At 35.0% G+C, this 20473-nt stretch overlaps 2 protein-coding genes and 3 non-coding genes across 6 annotated transcripts in view; 2 read left to right on the top strand and 3 right to left on the bottom strand.

The window, feature by feature from the left end:
- Positions 1–1222: 1222 nt before the first annotated feature.
- On the bottom strand, positions 1223–1285 carry mir182 (microRNA 182). The gene has a single exon (NR_034333.1). It is a non-coding gene; the product is annotated as a microRNA 182 (primary transcript).
- A 418-nt stretch (positions 1286–1703) lies between these two features.
- mir96 (microRNA 96) lies at positions 1704–1756 on the bottom strand. Its single transcript, NR_034329.1, has one exon. It is a non-coding gene; the product is annotated as a microRNA 96 (primary transcript).
- Positions 1757–2678: 922 nt separating this feature from the next.
- mir183 (microRNA 183) lies at positions 2679–2758 on the bottom strand. The gene has a single exon (NR_032346.1). It is a non-coding gene; the product is annotated as a microRNA 183 (primary transcript).
- An 8438-nt stretch (positions 2759–11196) lies between these two features.
- LOC100186569 (carbohydrate sulfotransferase 1) lies at positions 11197–18830 on the top strand. 2 transcript variants are annotated; one of them, XM_026838483.1, is made up of 10 exons: positions 11197–11486; positions 11917–12070; positions 12462–12635; positions 13296–13425; positions 13688–13844; positions 14268–14432; positions 14874–15004; positions 15588–15661; positions 16244–16351; positions 18745–18830. In XM_026838483.1, the coding sequence occupies exons 1-10, from the start codon at positions 11205–11207 to the stop codon at positions 18750–18752; spliced, it is 1383 nt and encodes a 460-aa protein (XP_026694284.1). In that variant the 5' UTR covers positions 11197–11204; the 3' UTR covers positions 18753–18830. The 2 variants fall into 2 exon arrangements, with proteins under 2 accessions (XP_026694284.1, XP_002127553.1); XM_002127517.3 differs by lacking the exon at positions 18745–18830 and having other exon boundaries at positions 16244–18444.
- The window catches only part of LOC100175660 (restin homolog), a 5487-nt gene continuing 3834 nt past the window's right edge, over positions 18821–20473 (top strand). The window contains exons 1-2 of the mRNA XM_002127588.5: positions 18821–18954; positions 19959–20111. Of these exons, the coding sequence (XP_002127624.3) occupies positions 18936–18954; positions 19959–20111 (172 nt within the window). The 5' untranslated portion in view covers positions 18821–18935. The remainder of the gene's footprint in view (positions 18955–19958; positions 20112–20473) is intronic.

Below are 20473 nucleotides of genomic sequence, written 5' to 3'. Positions count from 1 at the left end.
TGATGCCATTTTAGGCGAAATATATTTATCAAATTGCAAGTTGATTTTGGTCTGTTATTCATATTTTGTCGCATTTGACCCTTTGCAACTTGATGTATTAGCACAGAAATAAGGCAATACGCTTATACAGTTGAAGCTTAGTTTAACCTAATTGCGGTAAAACAGGTTTAATCCGTTGTATATATAACACTGATTCCATTCTATATGTGTGAGGTCCTGGGGGCCATGGACTGTTGTTAACCAATTACTTTTATTTTGATAAGTCATAATCCGAACCAGTGACGTCACATATTACGTAATCGTTAAAACTTTAGAGCAATCGTTTTTTTTTAGATGCGCATAATTTCTATTACTTACAAACACTTTATTGATTGTAATTTTTACGGTTACGCCAGAATATATACGTAATTTGGGGCAAGATGGCCCATGTTTTCATTATCACTTTTCGTTTGATTTGTTGGAAACAAAGAATATTTACAGAATTATTTAACCGTATCCTTACGACTAAAACAGCGTTGTTAATTGTTAAAACCCGATTAAGAAATGGGATATTTTGTGCTAACGGTATCCATCTTACCCCACAGTAATATAAAATGTTATTTGGTTATACTGACCCTAAAATGCATTTCTCCTAAAAGCACATTGTCGGGAATATTCTTCTTTATCGATTCGTTCATTTTCATGTCCAACATAACAGTGTTTCTTAAACCTCATACTTATTAATTGTGACCAAAATATTTAAAAAAATAATATCCAAGCTTTGACGACCCAAAGCTGAAGCTAGGTAACCGTATAAACTTATTAACCTTGTAGTTAGAAGGCTTTATAGTGCATACCACTGTTGTAGGCGACCCATCCAAATCATAAGACGATGCAATCGCGTACAATATTAAGCCTTACTAGATAGCAAAGCTAAAAATATAATAACTACAAAACTATATTTCGCATAAAATAAAAGTTACATGTTTATAACTTTTTTTTATAAAAAGCGTGTTTTAACGATAGCCATTTTCTTGCGAATTGCTTTTTCTTCGGTTGTTTTAATTAATCTGATCGTTGCTATAACGTATTCGAAGGGTAAAATATATATAGCAGAGTAGGAAAGAAGGGACACCTTTTCCATAAAGATATTTATATACTCTGTGCTAAAGATGTCCCGTCTTACCCCACTCTACTATATGTTTAACTTGCCACCCATTGTAGATAATGCGACGATTCTGTGGTCGGCAAAATACAGCCCACTGGATCTCATTAACATCCAACGTGAGTTCTATATTTTGCCAAGAACTGACCATCGCTCTGCTGGTGATTCAACTTATATTACGTCACAATACCGATTGTGATTAAATAATCCTTTATAGGAAGTTAGTTAATTTTAAAATTAATCAAAATCATCGCTTTAACTTCATGTTAATTTTTGCGCCAACTTATAGTGGTTAAAAAGTCGTCTTATACTCGCCGCAGTTGGTCTTTTTCACACTTTTACGTTGTCGTGCCTGGCATAAATTTGTTTCATAGTGGTTTTAACTTTGATGACGTCATAATACCCGATGACGTCACCAATGCGCTTTATTCTCCCTCCGTTCCAATTGTAGCTTCTGCTGTTACGTCATTATCGATAAAATCGCGAATAACCGGTGCGTTTCGTCTTTCTTTCTGTTCAACTATAATCTTAACTTCGGTTGTGTGGAAACCAGTTTTTTGTAGGCACTTGTCCAGAATTGATACGTCGAATCAATATTGTGCAAGTGCCAAATAAAAAGAGGTTCGAATGAGATTTCTATCCTCGACTCGACCTTGTTCGAGACTTCGCGAAGTCGTTTAACCTTTGTCTTCTTTGATCTCCCAGACAATTCCGCATTATTACGTCACATACGTGTCGCAGTGTACCTTGATACGTAACATCTAAATATAATGCAACGAGACAATATAGAATCGGCGTCCTTTGTATAAGAGCCTATACATCTCACAAGCAAACGATACTATCCCTCTCAACACAGTACACCGAATCGATTGATCACTTATAGAAGTAGCAGCACAACAACGTACAACTGGAGTCGTGGCATAAATAATGCACGGCCAGTAGAAAGCGACTCTTCTTGCTCACATCCCAGTAGCGCTGACTTTTAATCGCTTTCCCCTTTTTTCTTTTTCTCTTGCATCTTTAGAGCGAAAGTCCACCCGTCCACTATGGTTAATTACCTCCTATACGACCCGCATTACATTAGTAATCCCCGTGTACTATCTATACAACCATGCGTCCCATATCCCGAACTGTAATCTTAGACCACTTATTACTTACAGAAGTCACTTAAATTTTCTTAATGGTCGAAATGCATTTAACATTAAAACTGCACTTAATGCATTCACTACACCCCAATTATTACATACACATTTTAACCGCCACTTTAGAAACCCGCTTAATTATAAACTATCTTTCAATTTAAACAACATAAGTATTAAGAACCAAATAAACTCCCCGCTTTCTACACGGTTTTATTTTTATGTAGTTATAGGGGCGATATAGGGCATACAATTGTAAAATACCCTGGGTAATGGGGTAATAGACCATCTTTGGCTTAAATCCCAGGTCCGAATTGACTTGCCACGCTGTAGAACCTCACCCATATAGAATAAAATAATATACGCGAAAATGATTTGGTCATCACTGCAGAAAGTAGTGTTTCCAGCTTACGGCGCTTGTTGAACCACTGGCTTGGCAGTGAATTCTACCAGTGCCATACACCGAAAACACCAGAGTCGGGAGGTTTTACTGTGGGGTAAGATGAATACCGTTAGCACATATGGTATCCCACATCATTACCGTGTTTTACCAATTACCAACGCTCGAGCCGTGATGATACGGTTATATTATTCTTCAAATATATTTTTGTTTACTACAAAATGGGACGTTAAATTGGTATGAAAATGGACCATCTTACCCCACACTACTATACATTGCAATATTACTTCAAACACGCGAATATCCGAAAAGCTACAACTCATGCGTCGGCCACAATTAATCCTACATAGATTCGTATGATGTTGTGTTTGAACTAGCTAATACGGATGCCATATTAATCAAATATCACATCAATAGTATAAGTCTTTTAAATCTGCTCACAGCGTATACGCGTGATTCCAAACCCTTTTATAATATAGTAGGGTGGGGTAAGATGGTTAATGTTTTTATTCCCTTTTATCATTCGTTCGGTAGTAAACAAAGAATATTTACAGAATTATATAACCGTATTCTCGCATCTCAAAAAAACTCTTGTTAATTGTTTAAAACACGATTATAAAAATAAAATATGAGATATTATATGCTAACTATCCATCTTGCCCCAATATTACCATACTTTCTTTACACTTACACAATATAACCTATACCACATATCTTACCTATAACGCTATACCGCATTCAAACATTGCACCGTCACATATGGCCGCTCAGGCTTAATATAAACAAGCCATACACATTAGGTTTAAATAGATACATCATAGGCTTCCGTTATCGATAAGCAACGTCCGCCTTCAATTGCTGCCAACCATTATACATAACGTTTGTTATTGTTATCTCACAATGGTTATTATTTCGATTAATAACTAAGGACGTTCTTTGTTTTCGATCACGTGACAAATTATTAAGGCGACGCCCTTTTCGAATGCCTCGGTTTTAGCGACGATTTTTGTGGACAATAATTTACTTTTACGCGCTCAAAAGGATTTTAGTTTTAACTTCGTGTTACGTGTTTTTATATTCCTGGCCTGGATTCGAACTCAGGATCCCTAGTTCTCCAACCCTGGTCTGGATTCGAACTCAGGATTCTGATTCTTCAACCCTGGCCTGGATTCGAACCCAGGATCCTTGGTTCTCCAACCCTGTTCACCAAAAAAAACACCAAGCAGCGTGATTTAGAAACCGTCATAACCAATGGCGTTACAGGTTTTGTTTTATGTCGGAAGTTACAAAATATAAGTCTAGTATACCCCCCATTTCCTGCCTAATTTAAATACCACCTCGTGACTTTCTCGTCCAATCAGCGCTTCCGTTCAGCCTGCTCATTGTTGCGTCATAGAAAGCTCGTTTTCCAGAAGGACCTCGACCTGAAAAATCTCCGGATTACGTCACAATACATGATAATTAACGCTCGCTTTCGATTGGTTAATGTTTTTGTAACGGATATCCCACTTTACGAATGTCTGGCTGACTGTATAACTCGCAGAGCACACTTTCTCTGTGTTTTAGACTTTCTAATTACACGGCTTATCCCTTGTACCGATATGTCTAATTTAAACCACGTGACCATTTTAACCACGTGACATCCTCCAGCAAAGCGGCCACGAATGCAGTTTTTTAAATTTTTAGAGGAGGGGATTTTTCACTTGCAGTTTGAAAGTGGAAATCCGGCATTCGTGGGACGATAGTGACGTCATATTGCGTTTTATGAACCACACAATTAACCCACACAGAACTATATGATTCAACACACATAGTGTTGCTTTCATCCGTTAATGTAAAGGTTTTTGGTAACTTTTTAAAATTGCAAAGAATTTTACCCACCCTCGCGAGTGCCAACTAGCGGATGCATATCAACGGAAAATTCATTGCTTTTCGTTTTAATTCAAACCTCCGTTTATTCTTATTTAGATGTTCAATATGACGTAACTGGCACGCCCTTCCGTTATAACCGGCGTTGCATTGATACCTTTGTTGTACCATTGTTACGTTACAATATAATTGTGTGCGCAACAATGAAGCATGTAAACATACGGGCGGTTTGTTAAAGCGAAATTCGAATTCGCTTCTTTCCGGTTGTCTTTTCTACGTCACATAGGCAGGTCGATTGCAATTGGACGATATGCGTCACGTGGTATTAGAAACGGATATGCCACACGTGGGTATTATATGCAATAATGGTCTTTGTTACGTAAAGGAAGCTTTATTATTATGTCACAAGTGTTGCCCGAACGAAACAGCATAAATTGCGCGTCAAACTTTGCTGGAAATAGCTACAACTTTAACGTTATCTGTTAAATACGATTCAGGCACGCCGTAGTTTTAATTTCCAGATACAAACACGTCACAAATATTGTAGAAAATGAAAAATGGCGCTAACCAGCGAACGCGACATTACAGAAGCATTTTGCGTGTTGTGACGTTGGGAAAACATCTCTTCTGACATTAATTTGCATATTTATCCCTCGTATATAAGTTCGAAATATCGGTACCAAAATAATGCCAGACGAAAAGCTATTTTAAAAAACAAGTAAAATATGCCTGGTATCAACAGTATATAATCTTACCTTGCCTTTATGGCTTCTATCTTCCGTCCTGATCCCTCTGAAACACAGGAGCCTGTACCTCTGCATTTTATTCGCTCCGTCACGTGACCATTCGTCATATCCGGGGCGTGTTTGTCGCTGCTAAAATTTATCGAGTCAAATAAAACGCCTGAAATGAACAAAACTATCTCGTTGACGGCCCAAGCTGACGCGCTAATATGAATACAAAGGAAATGAATACAGAGCATCCGGTGTGTAACGGCATAGGTAACGTTAACGTATACAGTTGTTGCAGTGCGACACATTATAGATAAGCGCAACTAATATAAGAAAAAGTAACTAATACTCGCAACCAAAAACCACTAACCTTTTCTGTACACCGTTTAAAAGCTAAATTATATCCAGTTTTCCACAAAAACCGTCCGTACAGCTGCTACAGTTGGTATATTAAACTGTATACACAGATGTAAATCATATATGGTTGCTTCTTCGGTCGCTAGCCTATATTAGTTGCTTTAACTATAGATGTAGCTCCGCAATGCCCAGTCTAATATAAACATTAGAGTGGCAGCCCAACCACTGGTTCTCGGTAAATTAGAGACATCTACCTACAAACAGAAGGAAGCTGCAGTAGAAAGACCACATCATCGCCCACACATATAATGCAACCACCATTGCAAGCACAAAGCATACGTAGCTTATTCCACAAATTTTTCGTGTTGCTTTTTGTGATATGTATTTGTTTTAATTGGGAAAAAAGTTAAAACTAAACTTTCGTCGCAAAACAGAGACACCAATTTAAAGGGGGTACTTTTAGACGTTATGGCGATTTAAAACGAATTTTCGTAATTATACAAATTATTGATTATTTTTTAAATTACATTCCTTATTTTAAAATGAGTTTAATTTATAGAATACGTCATTATTTTAGATTAAATACGGTGCTCGCATGCGCCCACGTGCGGTTACCAATTCCCGCATTTCTAGTATTGAAATTACTTGCAATTGCTACTTTTGCAGAATCGTATTGTGTCGTCACGGTTCTTGTTTTGTAAATATTACTGTCCCGGATTTCCGGCAGATGTCGTAGTTTTTTCCTGTTTTGTTTTCTGTTAAATTAATTACGAAGATGGCAACAGGACATGATAGAAGCAATTAAGAGGTCTCAGGTTACCAATGATATATTGGTACCGCCCAAAACAGTTTTATTAACGACTGCTCTAAGCTTAATGCCCTGTGCACTGGAAATACGGAAACACTTGTGTTTTTCTCTGAAAACGAAACATTTAAATGTGATTTTAACGCATATAGCACGACATATCAAAAATTAGGCGCACATTTTCTCATTTTTCTTTTATCTTGATGGGTTACTGTTTTTACCTTGCCTAGCTAATCCACGTATTCTTCAAAAAACAACGTTTCTTAACGCACACGACAGTCTATGTTATGCTGAGGCGCCTATGTGCTGTTTTCTCTTTTCTTGACGAAATAAGTTGTTAAATTTTTAGCCAATCCATTTTCAATCTAAAATAAGACGTTTTTTTGTTGGCGTATATTTTAAATATTCACACTCGGTTTAAAAACGGCACCCTATCGCCATCTAGCGAAGAATGTATATTCTTTCTCTTGCACTTATACTACAACCACCATTCTCCCAACTTACTTGATTGAGTTTAACAATGGCGATTGTTACGTCGGATAACGCTGAGTCATGCTACGTATGCATAAGCGGGTTCATGTAAGTTTGAACTACAGCTCCAGGCGGTAACGCTACTGTGGTAGACAAATACCCATTACTGCTACATGTGGGGCCTTGTGTGATATAATATGTTAAACATATTGTATCTTGCTGTTCTTAAGCATAAAGTCAAAATGGTGACGTCATCTACTGTCCTGACGTCACAATTACGTCCTAAAATTGGCATCTAGGTATTTTTAGAAAACTATACCGTATATGCGTAAAGTTATAAACATAAACTTTTCTATTATACGCGTGTGCGGTTCTTATACAGTTAGGTTTAACAGCAAGGCACGCCATGAACCTGGGATTTAGGCCAGAGTTGTCCCATTACCCCAACATTGTATATTCGCATGCTCTTCTATATGAGTGAGGTCCTACAGTGAAGCACGCTATGGGACCTGAGATTTAGGCCAGAGTTGTCCCATTACCCCAACATTGTATATTCGCATGCTCTTCTATATGAGTGAGGTCCTACAGTGAAGCACGCTATGGGACCTGAGATTTAGGCCGGAGTTGTCTCATTACTCATTGGCCACCCAAAATCGTAAAGACATAACCTAGTTTAAGATCTTAAAAGTTTAAAACCACGCCTTAGTACTTACATATAGTGTCGCGCAGAAATAAAACTTGCGTGGAACTTCATCTTTGTTTAGACAATATTTCCTAACTTTGAAGCCACAAGAATTCTTAAAATCGCCTAACGCAGGTTTCCATATACCACGCTACGACTGATCGCAATACCATCGTTCGATCTTATTTTATCGCTACCAATTTTAAGCTAAGGCTATAAAACATATAACGCATCGCCTGTTAGATAAATGCACTATATAGTGTATAAACCATTTGAGTAAATTTTTAACGAGATTGAAATGTTATACTGTCTGTTCAGCAACTGCACGATAATGTCAAATAAAACCATTTAAGAAACTATTCGAATGTTAAACCGTCTGTTCAGTAACTGCACTATACTAATAGATAAAATCATTTAAAACTTTCAAACTGTTAGATTTAAATGTTATACCGTCACTACAGTGACTGCACTACTTTAAATAAAAACCTTCAAGTACTTTTTAAACTGTAAGATTCAAATGTTATACTGTCGTTGCCGGTTACGGAGACGTAGTAACTGAAAGGTCCCTTATTATGGCAGCAGACGCACTTTCAATAGCTACGTGTGATTATGGTATCAAGATTGGGACAAAAATACGAGTGTCGGTAGCGTAACTGCTACCTTGTGTAAGATTCCTTTTCTTTATTATATAACGTTAAAGAATGCTTGGGGTAAATAGGATTTGACGACCGTTAGGCAACGGATGGTATTTTACCGGTGTCTGCTGAAAATATCGGTTGTTTTTATCAGTTATTCGTTCTAGTGTTAAACCGCTTGTAATCGATACGCTAACGGAGTCATGGACTTTAGCTATTTGTTCGGATTTGCTATATACTTTGAAAATATCATTTCAAAACCTAATTTTAGATCAGGCTTGAAGCAAAACATTAATCTTAGGTCGCTTATGGGTAACAACAATATGGCTGCAAAACAAAAATGATGCTTCATTGTATAGTTTTTAAACTTTAGTGTAAATGAATACGAATCTATGTTCTCTTACACAGTTTGTTTATTTCAACTTCAAGCAACGGTTAATTCTTTTCCAGAGTGGCTATATAGTACTGTGGGGGGAGACGGGACACATTTAGTACAAAATACCTAAATATTCTGATTCTGTTTTAAACAATTAACAACGGCCCATGGGCGTCGTAAGGATATGGTTTCATAATTCTTGAAGTTCTTTATATACAGATTGTTTATTTAAACTGACTTAAGCCGAAATTTGCGGTAGTTCTTATAGCGGTTTCTTGCTGATTAAAACGAATTTAAGTCCTAACTTTTATGCTAAAAACAGTCTCGTCTGCCAGGCCTGGCTTGTCCTTGCTTAACAATAACAAAATGAGCTTTTACTAACTTTGCCTTCGATTATAAACGTGATCTATTAGAGTAGCGTTGATTTTTATGTACAGCCGATTTACTGCGGCTACGTCACGAAAGCGACTTTAAAACGCGGTTAAGCTACTTCTAATGCCGGCTATGTATTTACGACCATAATCGTGGGTTTTAATACGACCTTTGAGGCTTTAACTACTATATATATATATATATATAGTTTCCTTTACGGCCACATATATAGTAAGATAGGGAAAGATGGGACACCTTTTAATTCTATTTGGTCGTCCCACTTAGTAGTAAACAAAGAACATTCAGAGAATTATAAAACCATATCCCCACGACTCTCATAGACCGTTATAAATTGTTTAAAACACGATCAGGATATTTAAATATTATGTGGTAAAGGTGTCCCACCTACCTCCACCCTACTATATATATAAGCTTTGAAACTGGCAGATAAACCTTTGATACCTCCTCTATGTCTTCATATCTCCCCACCTAACATGGCACTATATATGTCCTATTGTATCCGCTGAGTCGCAAACCTTATTTTACTTGCAATCTGTTTAACCATACGGCCATACATAGCATGTATATGTGGATCCGTATATATACTAGTGCATACATTAAAAACTATATAGCTTGTGTCCTTATATACCCGTTTTCTTGCCTTTAGTAAACCACGTTTAATATCGTCCTTTTTTACCACTGTCGTTTGAATGCTAATTTTCCCTTTTCTTGGTTGTTTTAATTATTCTAACCTTCGTTAATGTTACGAAAAGATAAATATATGTTACGTTATGTTGTAACTTGTATACATTTGATATTTTTACGATGGGGATTTTTACGATCATTTTAGAACGGCAGGGTTTTTTGCAACATGATTTTCATTCACTTATTTATTTAACAATTATACCTGCCATACTGGTTATTCTATTTTAAAGGGCATGTAAAGTGGTCATGTATGTCTTTAGGGCTAAAATGCAGGTTGTAGTATATACATAACATACATGTTTTGATGATACTATTAATAGTGGGGGTTTGCGTTGGCGTTTATGAAAGTTATGCTGGTTTCAGGTTTCAAGTAATTGTTCATTATTTCTACTGGATCTGAGCGTGTCAGCTTTTATGGAACATTTATCACTAAACATATAGTCAGCGTGGGGGGAAATGGAACACTTTTAGCACATAATATTCAAATATTTTGATCTTGTTTATAACAATTAACAGCGGTTTATAGGATTGGTGAGGAAACGGTTTTATATTTTTTAATGTTCTTTGTTTACTTTCAAATGAGACGAGAAATAAAATGAAAATGTGTCCCATCTTTCCCCACCCTATATATTGCTAAAACGTATGCAAATTAATCTCTTACGGGTCCGTTGTTGTTAAACGAAAGTGTAACCAACTACCTTATGTTCTATACTTTATAGATATAGATTATGCGAAGTTTGACCTGTATTCAGTCGTTGTAACAAGGGTGTTATGTTCCATACACCTCGTGCCGCTACCATACCACGTATGTAACTTTGTGGTCGATGAACTATGCTTGACTATGCATATACATATTTTTATAAAGTCAAATAGTGGTTATTTTGGATTGCATAGGAGTGTGTGAAACGTAAGTATTAGTAAGTTTATGCCAAGTTTTATTAAATACATTTATACAAAATACGACCACGCTTCAATTTACACATGTTTACACAAATACTTTTTTCTTTCGCTTCTCTTATCTGATCCACTTACACTTACTATTTAAAAGCATTTGGAAATCTTAAATCAGAAAGAGAGAAAAGGAAAAAAGGCTGTCTGCAGTCTTGGGCATTGTGTAGTTTCCGGTGTAAACAATACAAGATTGTTTGCAGTGATTCCAGCGCGTGGTAAAGTTTTAGTGATTGTAATTGTAGTTTATCGTAAACTTGTGCCAGCTAGTTAAAGGTGTAAGTGCGGACAACGATAAAAATACCTTTAGCACTGTAAAAGAGGCAGACTAGACAGCGTGTGCATTTAAATACGTCAGAAACGTGGTTTATTAGATACAGTTTAATAAAAAATAGTTAGTGGTTAGCAAATACCGTAGGTCGTGGAGGTAGAATTCTTTACTAGCATAAAAAAGTGGGCCACTGCCTTTTAAAGCCGATTGTGTATATAAATGTGATATATATATATATGCCTGTCTCATACACTAACGAATGGCGTTTTTCTATATAGGGTAACTATTATTGTGTTAGAATGGTAACTTTACGGCGAGTAACAACATCGCTACCGTTTCATCGCCGTCTGTTCATATTTATCGCCGTTCTTAGCGCAAGTACCTGCCTAAGTATTTATTCGATTACAAAATACAAGTTAAGTCACCAAGTATTTAAACTGGAAGAAAGAAGTCCAAACCCAATGTATAACGCTCATAATGTGTTTACTAATATAAACCAAAGCATAAATGAAACCATATTTCCACAACATACAAGTTCTAACCAAGTGATAAATAACCAAGCTGTGCTGCAAAGATTCCAGGTAACTTTAATGTTGGTTTTGATTTTTTTTCACATTTGATGTAATTATGTGTTGTAGCCACTATAGTGTTATTAATTTCACATGGTGGGGGTAATAGGCCAACTCTGGTTTAAATTCCATGTCCCATGGCATGCCTCGCTGTAGAACCTTACCCATATAGAATAGAATGTGCTTATATATTGTTGAGGTAATGGACCAACTCTGGCCTAAATCCCAGGTCCCACAGTGTGCCAGCTTATAGAATATATATACCATGTTGTTGTATGTTTTTTAGAGTAAAAAGAATGCACCGTTGTGCAATCAGTTTGAGCACTAATGGAATTGAGATGCAAAAGAAATGTAGGTCAAAGAAATGTAGCAATTTCTCTGAAACATTAAAAGTTATTGCATCACAAACATGCTTCTTAATAAACAATTCTTTTAACTTTAGCCACGAGTTATGAGACTCAATGGATCAGTGGTACCATCAGTGTATGGCACCGATCGTAAGGCTTACCAACGTTATATTGATTATCTGGCAAGAAGAGAAGAACCTCTTCCACTGCAAAAGAAAGTTGTCATTATATTAACCAACTTTAGATCAGGTACGATTATTTATGTGATTTTTATATCAAACGTTTTTAAAACTAACATCTTCAGTTGCATGTCAAGGGTTAAACTTTTAGTATCACATTTTTTTTATTATTTATTTAAATACTTTTTATTTATTGACATACAAAAGAAACAAGTACTACTGTTTTCAGCTCAGACCATACAACTTAATAAACGGTTAATTGAAAAACTCTAGGAATTGCTAACGTGACCAAAATACATTTTCTAGATTGTTTTTGTGTCTTTTTTAAAGCTAAAATGTTTCAAAAAAAAAAAAATTCAATTTAAAAATAAGATGCCTATTTAAAATTTTGAACATGAAAACACTTGTCTGCAACAATCATCCAAAATCTAGTTTACTTAAACCCAATATTCACCTCCCAGGTTCTTCTTTCTTTTCTGAGTTCTTAAACCAACATCCTGACGTTTTTTACTCGTTTGAACCTCTGATCCCTGTCTCACATAGAGATCTATGCAATGAAAATATTCCGCTAAAACGGAAGATATTGTCGGATATGGCGCAATGTATTGTTCCAGCATGGCTACAAATGTATAGCAGTAAGTTTGTCGTTTTAATTACTGTATATTACGTCCAATATGTTGCCTTTTTATAATTAAATTTTCATGTAAATAGTCAGGCAGATTTAGAATTTAGGTTATTTGTTTTTATATTTTGTGATTTTCTACTAAAAAATTTTGTATATTGCATTCACTGCATTAATCAATGAGGTTCCCTATGTTTGACAACTATGAGTGTAACTGTATTTTAACAATGTCACCTCAGATTTTCCCTGCTGTTCGGTGTCTATACAAACAAGCAGAGCCAAAGTATATTGCATTCACCACATTAATCAATGAGGTTCCCTATGTTTGACTACTATGAGTGTAACTGTATTTTTACAATGTCACCCCAGATTTTACCCTGCTGTTAGGTGTCTATACAAACAACAGAGCCAAAGTATATTGCATTCACCACATTAATCAATGAGGTTCCCTATGTTTGACAACTATGAATGTAACTGTATTTTTACAATGTCACCCCAGTTTTTACCTTGCTGTTCGGTGTCTATACAAACAAGCAGAGCCAAAGTATATTGCATTCAACACATTAATCAATGAGGTTTCCTGTGTTTAACCACTATGAGTGTAACTGCATTGTAGCAAAATAGCAATGACATTCCAGATTTTGTTGAGGTATAACCAACTAATGATTTCCAGAGTTACCGAAGACATTACGACACATATACAACAGAAACATTGAAAGTTGTGTTCGGAAAAGATTCTGTTTTGCTCCTTTTACTGCAGAGCTTTGTACAGATGAGCATTGCGTTAAAAGCAACACCACCACGTGCGTATAAATGTATTATGTTGATGAATAAAAAAATAAGTTTCATTTTTACAAAGATTAATTAACATTTATAAATGCAAGAATAAATGAATGAATGTAACTTATTTAGCCTCGCATAGCGGAGCAATGACAGTCATTGTAACACCATAATAAACCTACAAATTAAAGTTTTTATATACCACAGACAGAGGCAAAAAGTGTAAAAGGCTATATATTTTTACATTATGTCTGTTAGCAGAAGTAACAGAATATTTATCCATAGAAAGCCATTTGACTGTTGGGCAGATTGTGGTGTTTACAACCAGAACCTCGTGGAAAATACTTGCAGAAGAAAGAAGATGACGGCAATCAAGTTGATTCGGCTTTGTGATATAAATGTACTGAAGGAGTTGGTCACAGATTATAACTTGGATCTGAAGGTCAGTTGTTTATCATGCTGTGGTTACTTTAAGCTGTATATAGTGGGGTGGGGGAGATGGGACACCTTTAGCACATAATATCCAAGTATTCTGATCGTGTTTTAAACAATTAACAACAGTCTATGGGAGTCGTGGGGATATAGTTTTTATAATTATTTGAATGTTCTTTGTTTACTGATAAATGGGACGAGAAAATACAGTTAAAAAGTGTCCCATCTTCCCCCACCCTACTGTATATGTCATATCATTTCTGGTTAAAAGTCATGATTGATGTCACATAATTGCAAACTACGGGTATTATTCTTACTCTATGATTGATACACATGTTGATATTTTATGTTGTTGTTAAATGTTAGTTAGTAAGGTACATCATAGAATTTCTTGGTAAAAATTATGAGTTTTATTTTATCCCTTGATTGACAGGTGGTCCATTTACTGCGAGACCCGCGTGGGATCGCTAACTCTCGTCATCTGTTGTCACGACGACTCGATATCAACCAATCACTACGCAGCACTTGTAATCGACAATTTACCAACGCTAATGTTGGTTTGTATGAACAACCTGATTGGCTGAAACATCGGTACAAGGTTTGTATCAAAACATAATGTAAAAACTGTTGGGATAAATGAGTTATTGTTGGGATAAATGAGCAACTGACCTTCACTTACATATTGCTATGTAATATGTTTGTAATTTTGTGGGTAATTCTCCATTTTATATTCATGATGTGTTTTTAAAATTTCCAACATTTTCTGACATTTTTTTACTCTGATGTTTTGGGCCGGTTTATATTGTTGCACGTTGCAATAGCTGAGCCCAAGTACAAGGTTACACATAAATAACTCTGGCTGATTGACGTTTGTCTGGTTGCTATAAATATTTCAAGATATTTCTAAAACTTTAAACTTTTTTAATTCTTTTTCCATTCTTTTTGTGATTTGTACTGGCTTTTATCATATTCCCTTTTAAAATTACATATTGAAATTTATGCTATTTTTCGTGAATAATGTAGTTGTAAACTTTTTCAGTTGTTCCGATACGAAGACGCAGCAACCAACCCGTTCAAGGTTGCCAAGTCACTTTATGATTTTGTGGGCTTAAATTTCACCAATGGTATTGTGGATTGGATAGCAGAACACACAGGACAAGTTATACAAAGGTAATATGGAGTATAAACATTGGAGCCAAACATTTTAAACACAGGGGAGGCAGAAATAGTTGGACGCGCATTCCTTTGTTTCAAAAGTGGCTCCTAATGTTTATTAAAAATTGCAGTATAGAAAATTCTGGGGTGGCCTGTCCACCCTGCCAGCTGTCATCCAAAGTTTTGGCGTCTATGAAATGAATTTACATTTAATATGAACATGAAGTAACTTTTGATATATATTATTTATATATATTTCTAAAACACCTTTTTTTGCATTACTGTCCCAAATCGATCAAGCCCTACCTTGCTCTTTTAGCCGTATATAATAGAAAGCTATATAACACATATAACAACTTTCGGTTTGGGTTTCAACCATAGTTATTTTTACTACTGTAATTCCACTCCACAGGTATACCTACTATAAATAGATATAAAATTGAAAATAGAGCATAAAGTAACTTTGTTTTGTGTTACTGGACTAAATCCCATCTTGCTTATTTGGAATGGAACATAACAAGCATATGTATAATAATTTGAATTTTACTTCAGCCACAATTATATTTTACTTTTGTCAATTCCACCCCATTACCCACAGAAACACAAGTGATTCTCCCAATATCAATGGTCCAGTTCAACAAATACAAATACAAGCCAACAACAATCCTTGGGGTAAGTTGGAGGTTATAATTTGCCACAATGTTCATGTTGTTATAAAGAATTTGTGTCCAGTGATAATACATGTATTTATTGTAATGCATTCAATGGGTTTATAACTCGCTTTGTTTGTACTCTGCATATAAAGCAATATATAAAAGGTCAAATATACTTGTAAGCGGACACTAGGTGTATGAAACAGAACACCTGTGTTATAACGACTGTCTTTGCCCTGCCATATGAGGATAAATAAGTTACATACATAGTAACTTGTAAGCGGACACTAGGTGTATGAAACAGAACACCTGTGTTATAACGACTGTCTTTGCCCTGCCATATGAGGATAAATAAGTTACATACATAGTAACTTGTAAGCGGACACTAGGTGTATGAAACAGAACACCTGTGTTATAACGACTGTCTTTGCCCTGCCATATGAGGATAAATAAGTTACATACATAGTAACTTGTAAGCGGACACTAGGTGTATGAAACAGAACACCTGTGTTATAATTTTTTCATTCCACAGGAGTACAGGACAATAAATAAGTTGCATTTAACCGTTCATTCAAATATTAATTCCTAATACCTCAACCAGGGAGGACGAGAAACTCTAAGGAAGTTTTTCAAAAATGGACTCGTCGCCTCCCATTTATAATTGTTCGTAAAATTGAATCCGTTTGCAAAGACACCATGGAGTTAGCAGGTTACCTACCTTTAACTAACGTACAAGATTATAGATACAACAAAACAATTCAATATTTTACACAAGAGTTTTTAAAAGATAGACCTCAAAACTGACCATTGTGGATCATTATGGCAGTAATTTGGTTATAAAGTTGTGTAGAATTAATGTAGAAATGAATTTTTATTTGAAATTACACTGTGGTGTACTTATACCTTTATCAAGGTTTAAAACATCGGGTACTTCCCAAATTTTGTTACTTGTTTTTAAAAGTTAGTAATTACCAATTTTTGTAACTTCGAATTTTTTAACTTTTACACACATATACTGCTGTAAAATTTATAGCATAGCATTTTTTGCGGAATATTTTAGATAAAAACTTCCAAATACGATTTATTATGAATCTGAATATGAAATAATCACTGTTGTTTAAGTTGCAATCAAACTTGTATTAGTGTTACTTGACTAGTATTATTATTATGTGTCTGATATTAATATACATCATAACAGTTCAGCATTTTTACGAAAAACTGTAAACTTCTTTCCGAATCAAATTTATTGCCGATAATTTGTTGTTTTTCTCCAGTGCTTCTCAACCTATTGCCCCACTACCCTAATATTAAACATAAATGAATAGCAAAAATTACATTTATCTTGTAAACGGTGGCGCAGCCAGAAAAAAATAAGGGGGGGGAGGGTTTAATCAAAAATTTTTTTTTTTTTTTTTTTTTGTTATTATTTTTTGGTTTAAAAGGGGGGGGGGGGTCGCGTCTGGCTGCACCACTGCTTGTAAGCATAAAATGTATTTTAACCTTAATTTTTACTGTAACAGTACAAACAATTTTTATTCTATAATCTAGTCAACATACACTAAACTTCCATTATTTTATGTATTTGAACTTCTGTATTATATGGCCAACTCAAATTACGACCTTTTTTGTGTTGCAACCCAGGAGTTGAGAAGCACTGCTTCCAACTGCATTTTAAGTCTTTATTTTTCATAATACCTCATTAATGTATTTGTATGGTAGTGCGGCATTCATTCATTGGCCAGAAAGTGGTTCATGCTTTTCATAGTGTTATATTGTGCTTATTGAACTGTTTAATATTCATACAAACCTACTATAACTTGTAATCATATCAAGATCATACTTCTGTGTTTATTCTAAAGGTTGTAACCAACAAGGTTGAACTGCCGCATTACCAACCAAAGACTAAAAACTGAACTTAGTGTAATTACTTAATCATATTTATTAAGTCGATACTGCTGTATTAATTATAAAGAATGTAATTGAACTGCCACATTAACAAATTGAACTAAAATTATTTTCTTCCGCACAAGTTCGTTTTAATTAAATAATTAAATAAAGACTAAAGAGTGGGGTAAGATGGTCTATGATTAAATTCTTTTTTATCTCCCATTTGGTAGTAAATAAAAATATCAACAGATTTATATAACTGTATAAAAAACTGTAAATAAAAGATCCATCTTACTCCACAGGCTACAGTATTATATATATATGCTGTAAATTGTGAACAAAACTGGGTTAAAAAATGGAAGTGCCAACCTTTATTAATATCCCGTAGAATCACTTGTTCATGTTATACTGTTTGGTAGAATGATGTTATATTACATATATATTATTTTTATTTTGGACATCAATACGTATTTTATGCTTAGAAATTTGTTTTATATTTTCTTAAACACATTCTGCAGTTTGATATACACAACTAAATGATGTTACACAACTTTCCAATCATAAGTAAAACACAACATCATATGTACGATATCCACGTTGAGGTAATGGGCCTAGCCTATAAATTGGGCCCATGACGTGCCATGCTATAGAGCCTCACCCACATAGAATAGACTAGAACTGTATCTCATGAATTGTGATTTTTTCTAAAATTATTTGCAGTTTTTATTGTTTTCTGTTTTTTTTATTTTTCTGTAAATTTACCCAATACTTTTAATCCATTGTTAAAATATTGGGTTCAAAATTTATAATTTTGTTGCTAAATGTTCAAACTCATAAATTTTGATTTTATTTAAAATTTCTGTGAGTTACTTTCTGTAATAGTGTTAGATTTTTAATAAATGGAATTTATTGAGACAATTTGTTTTAAATTGGCCGCTCAAGTTTGTGATTTTGTAATGGCTGTCGTTTTGTTGCTAATTTTATTCTCTTTGTTGTTTTAATCTTTGCTATATGTTGAAACAAACAAGTTAAACACAATAACTATGTGAAAAACTTTTGATTAAAATTTTGAAATGGTTAGTATATTATATATATTAAAAAGCATATTCCATATAAAATAAAAACCTCATTTTTGCCAGTTTTAAAAAGCACACAAGTCTTTTCCAAAGGAACAATTCATCAAATTCCCTTTATACAAAAGCCCTATTGAAATAGGACACTAGATGCTCACGAACAATACGCCCAGCCAACGTGCCCTAACTTGTTGAAAACTTTGCTCTCTTGTTATCTACGTCAGTCGGTTTATTATGAACGCTGTGTTGGGATTATTTCGTCACTTCTCGTGACCGAATAATATTAACTATGTCGTCACTAAGGGGAATATAAATCTGAGGTTCGCAATCAAAATGAACGAAACAGAATTGGGTAAGTCCGTTTTTACATTTATATTCTATTTTAACGTTATATTTTACATTTCCAGTTTTATAACCAATGTGTAACCAGCGAGTTATTTGCTTTCGAAGCATCCAGTGTACTTAGCAATATTTGCCAACGTTATATCGCCTACCATTTAACGTTATTGTCTAATTTTGTAATACTAGACTAGAAGTCGCTATACTGTGTGTAAGTGATAGTTGTCGTTTATTATCGATTTCTTTGTTCTTTTATGACCTTGTACTCTGTCCATGACGTCACAGTAGCTTGCGTTGGCGTTCTAGAATAGCATAATTAGTTTAAGCGCATTTTTCGGAAGATTTTTTGTTAAAAATGTACGTATTCTTTTGCTTTGTAATATTTTGTAAATTTTAATAACCGCTTAAAAATTTTCGCGAAAAAGTAAGATTTTAACATAACATGTCGTTCGTATGAAAGTTAAAATGGTCGTAGGTTTACAAATCCTGAATTCGCTATCCTGTTTATAATGCATCGTTTGGATTCCCGGTGTTTTGTAATAGTACAGCTGTTCCCAGCGCACAAGTTGTAAGTCCCATGCGATAGCTTTGTATATACTATTGTACCCGCTAAGTGGCTGCGATTAAACAGTTGTATTGGTTATTTATATCCTTGTGGCATGCAAACGCGTATTTTGTCTCATCCATGGTTGCCACTCCCTTGCCAACAGTCTCGCTTAGATTTTCGTATCTTATCAGCAAAATTAACAAAAATTAGGAAAAATCTGCGGTTTATAAAGTGCCACGTCTACATTTTGGTACAACCTCGCGGCCACTATTTAGATTTACATTAATTAAAACTAAAAGATAAATTTACCAACCTACGAAAATCGCCACAAAATGGGATATTTGGATAATATGTGCTAAAGGTGCCCATCTTGCCCCACAGTACTATAACCTCGCGGTCCACTAACTAAAACGTTGATTTAAACAAATAAATCAATTTACCAACCTACAAAATCACGAAAATCGCCACAGTTTGGGCCAGGGATCCTAAATTAGAAGAGGATGTAAAGGATCCACTGAACTGGTGCGAGATATCTTTGGGGTCGGAGGAGGAAAAGGAGGTGAGAGGAGAACTCGTCTTCAGGAGGAGGGAGAGTGAATCCTCCTCTAAAGACTCAAGTTTCGGTGAGATGAGGCCATTTTTGGGTTTTTGTTTATTTCCGTTGTTATACGCTGTCTTGTTTCTTACGTAGACTGCAATTTTATACTTTATCCATAAACCTCACTTTTTGGTGAATTTTCTAAAAAAATGCTTTTACGCACATATTTCTTTCAATTGCGTCCTAATTTATTTTAGGCAATTTGAAAAAAAATGGTTCTACGTGTTTTAAAAACTGTTGTCATTTTGCTGATAATTCCCTTCTTCGTTGTTTATTTATTTTACGAGCTTCACCCTCGTATTTAAACGAAAGTTTAAATTATATTTACGTTGTTACCTGGTTGATCCTGCCAGCAGTGATATGCTTGTCTCAAAGATTANAGCCATA

Source organism: Ciona intestinalis, unplaced genomic scaffold, assembly GCF_000224145.3.
Source record: "Ciona intestinalis unplaced genomic scaffold, KH HT000094.2, whole genome shotgun sequence".
Lineage (NCBI taxonomy): Eukaryota > Metazoa > Chordata > Ascidiacea > Phlebobranchia > Cionidae > Ciona > Ciona intestinalis.
This window is presented reverse-complemented; position numbering and strand designations above follow the sequence as displayed.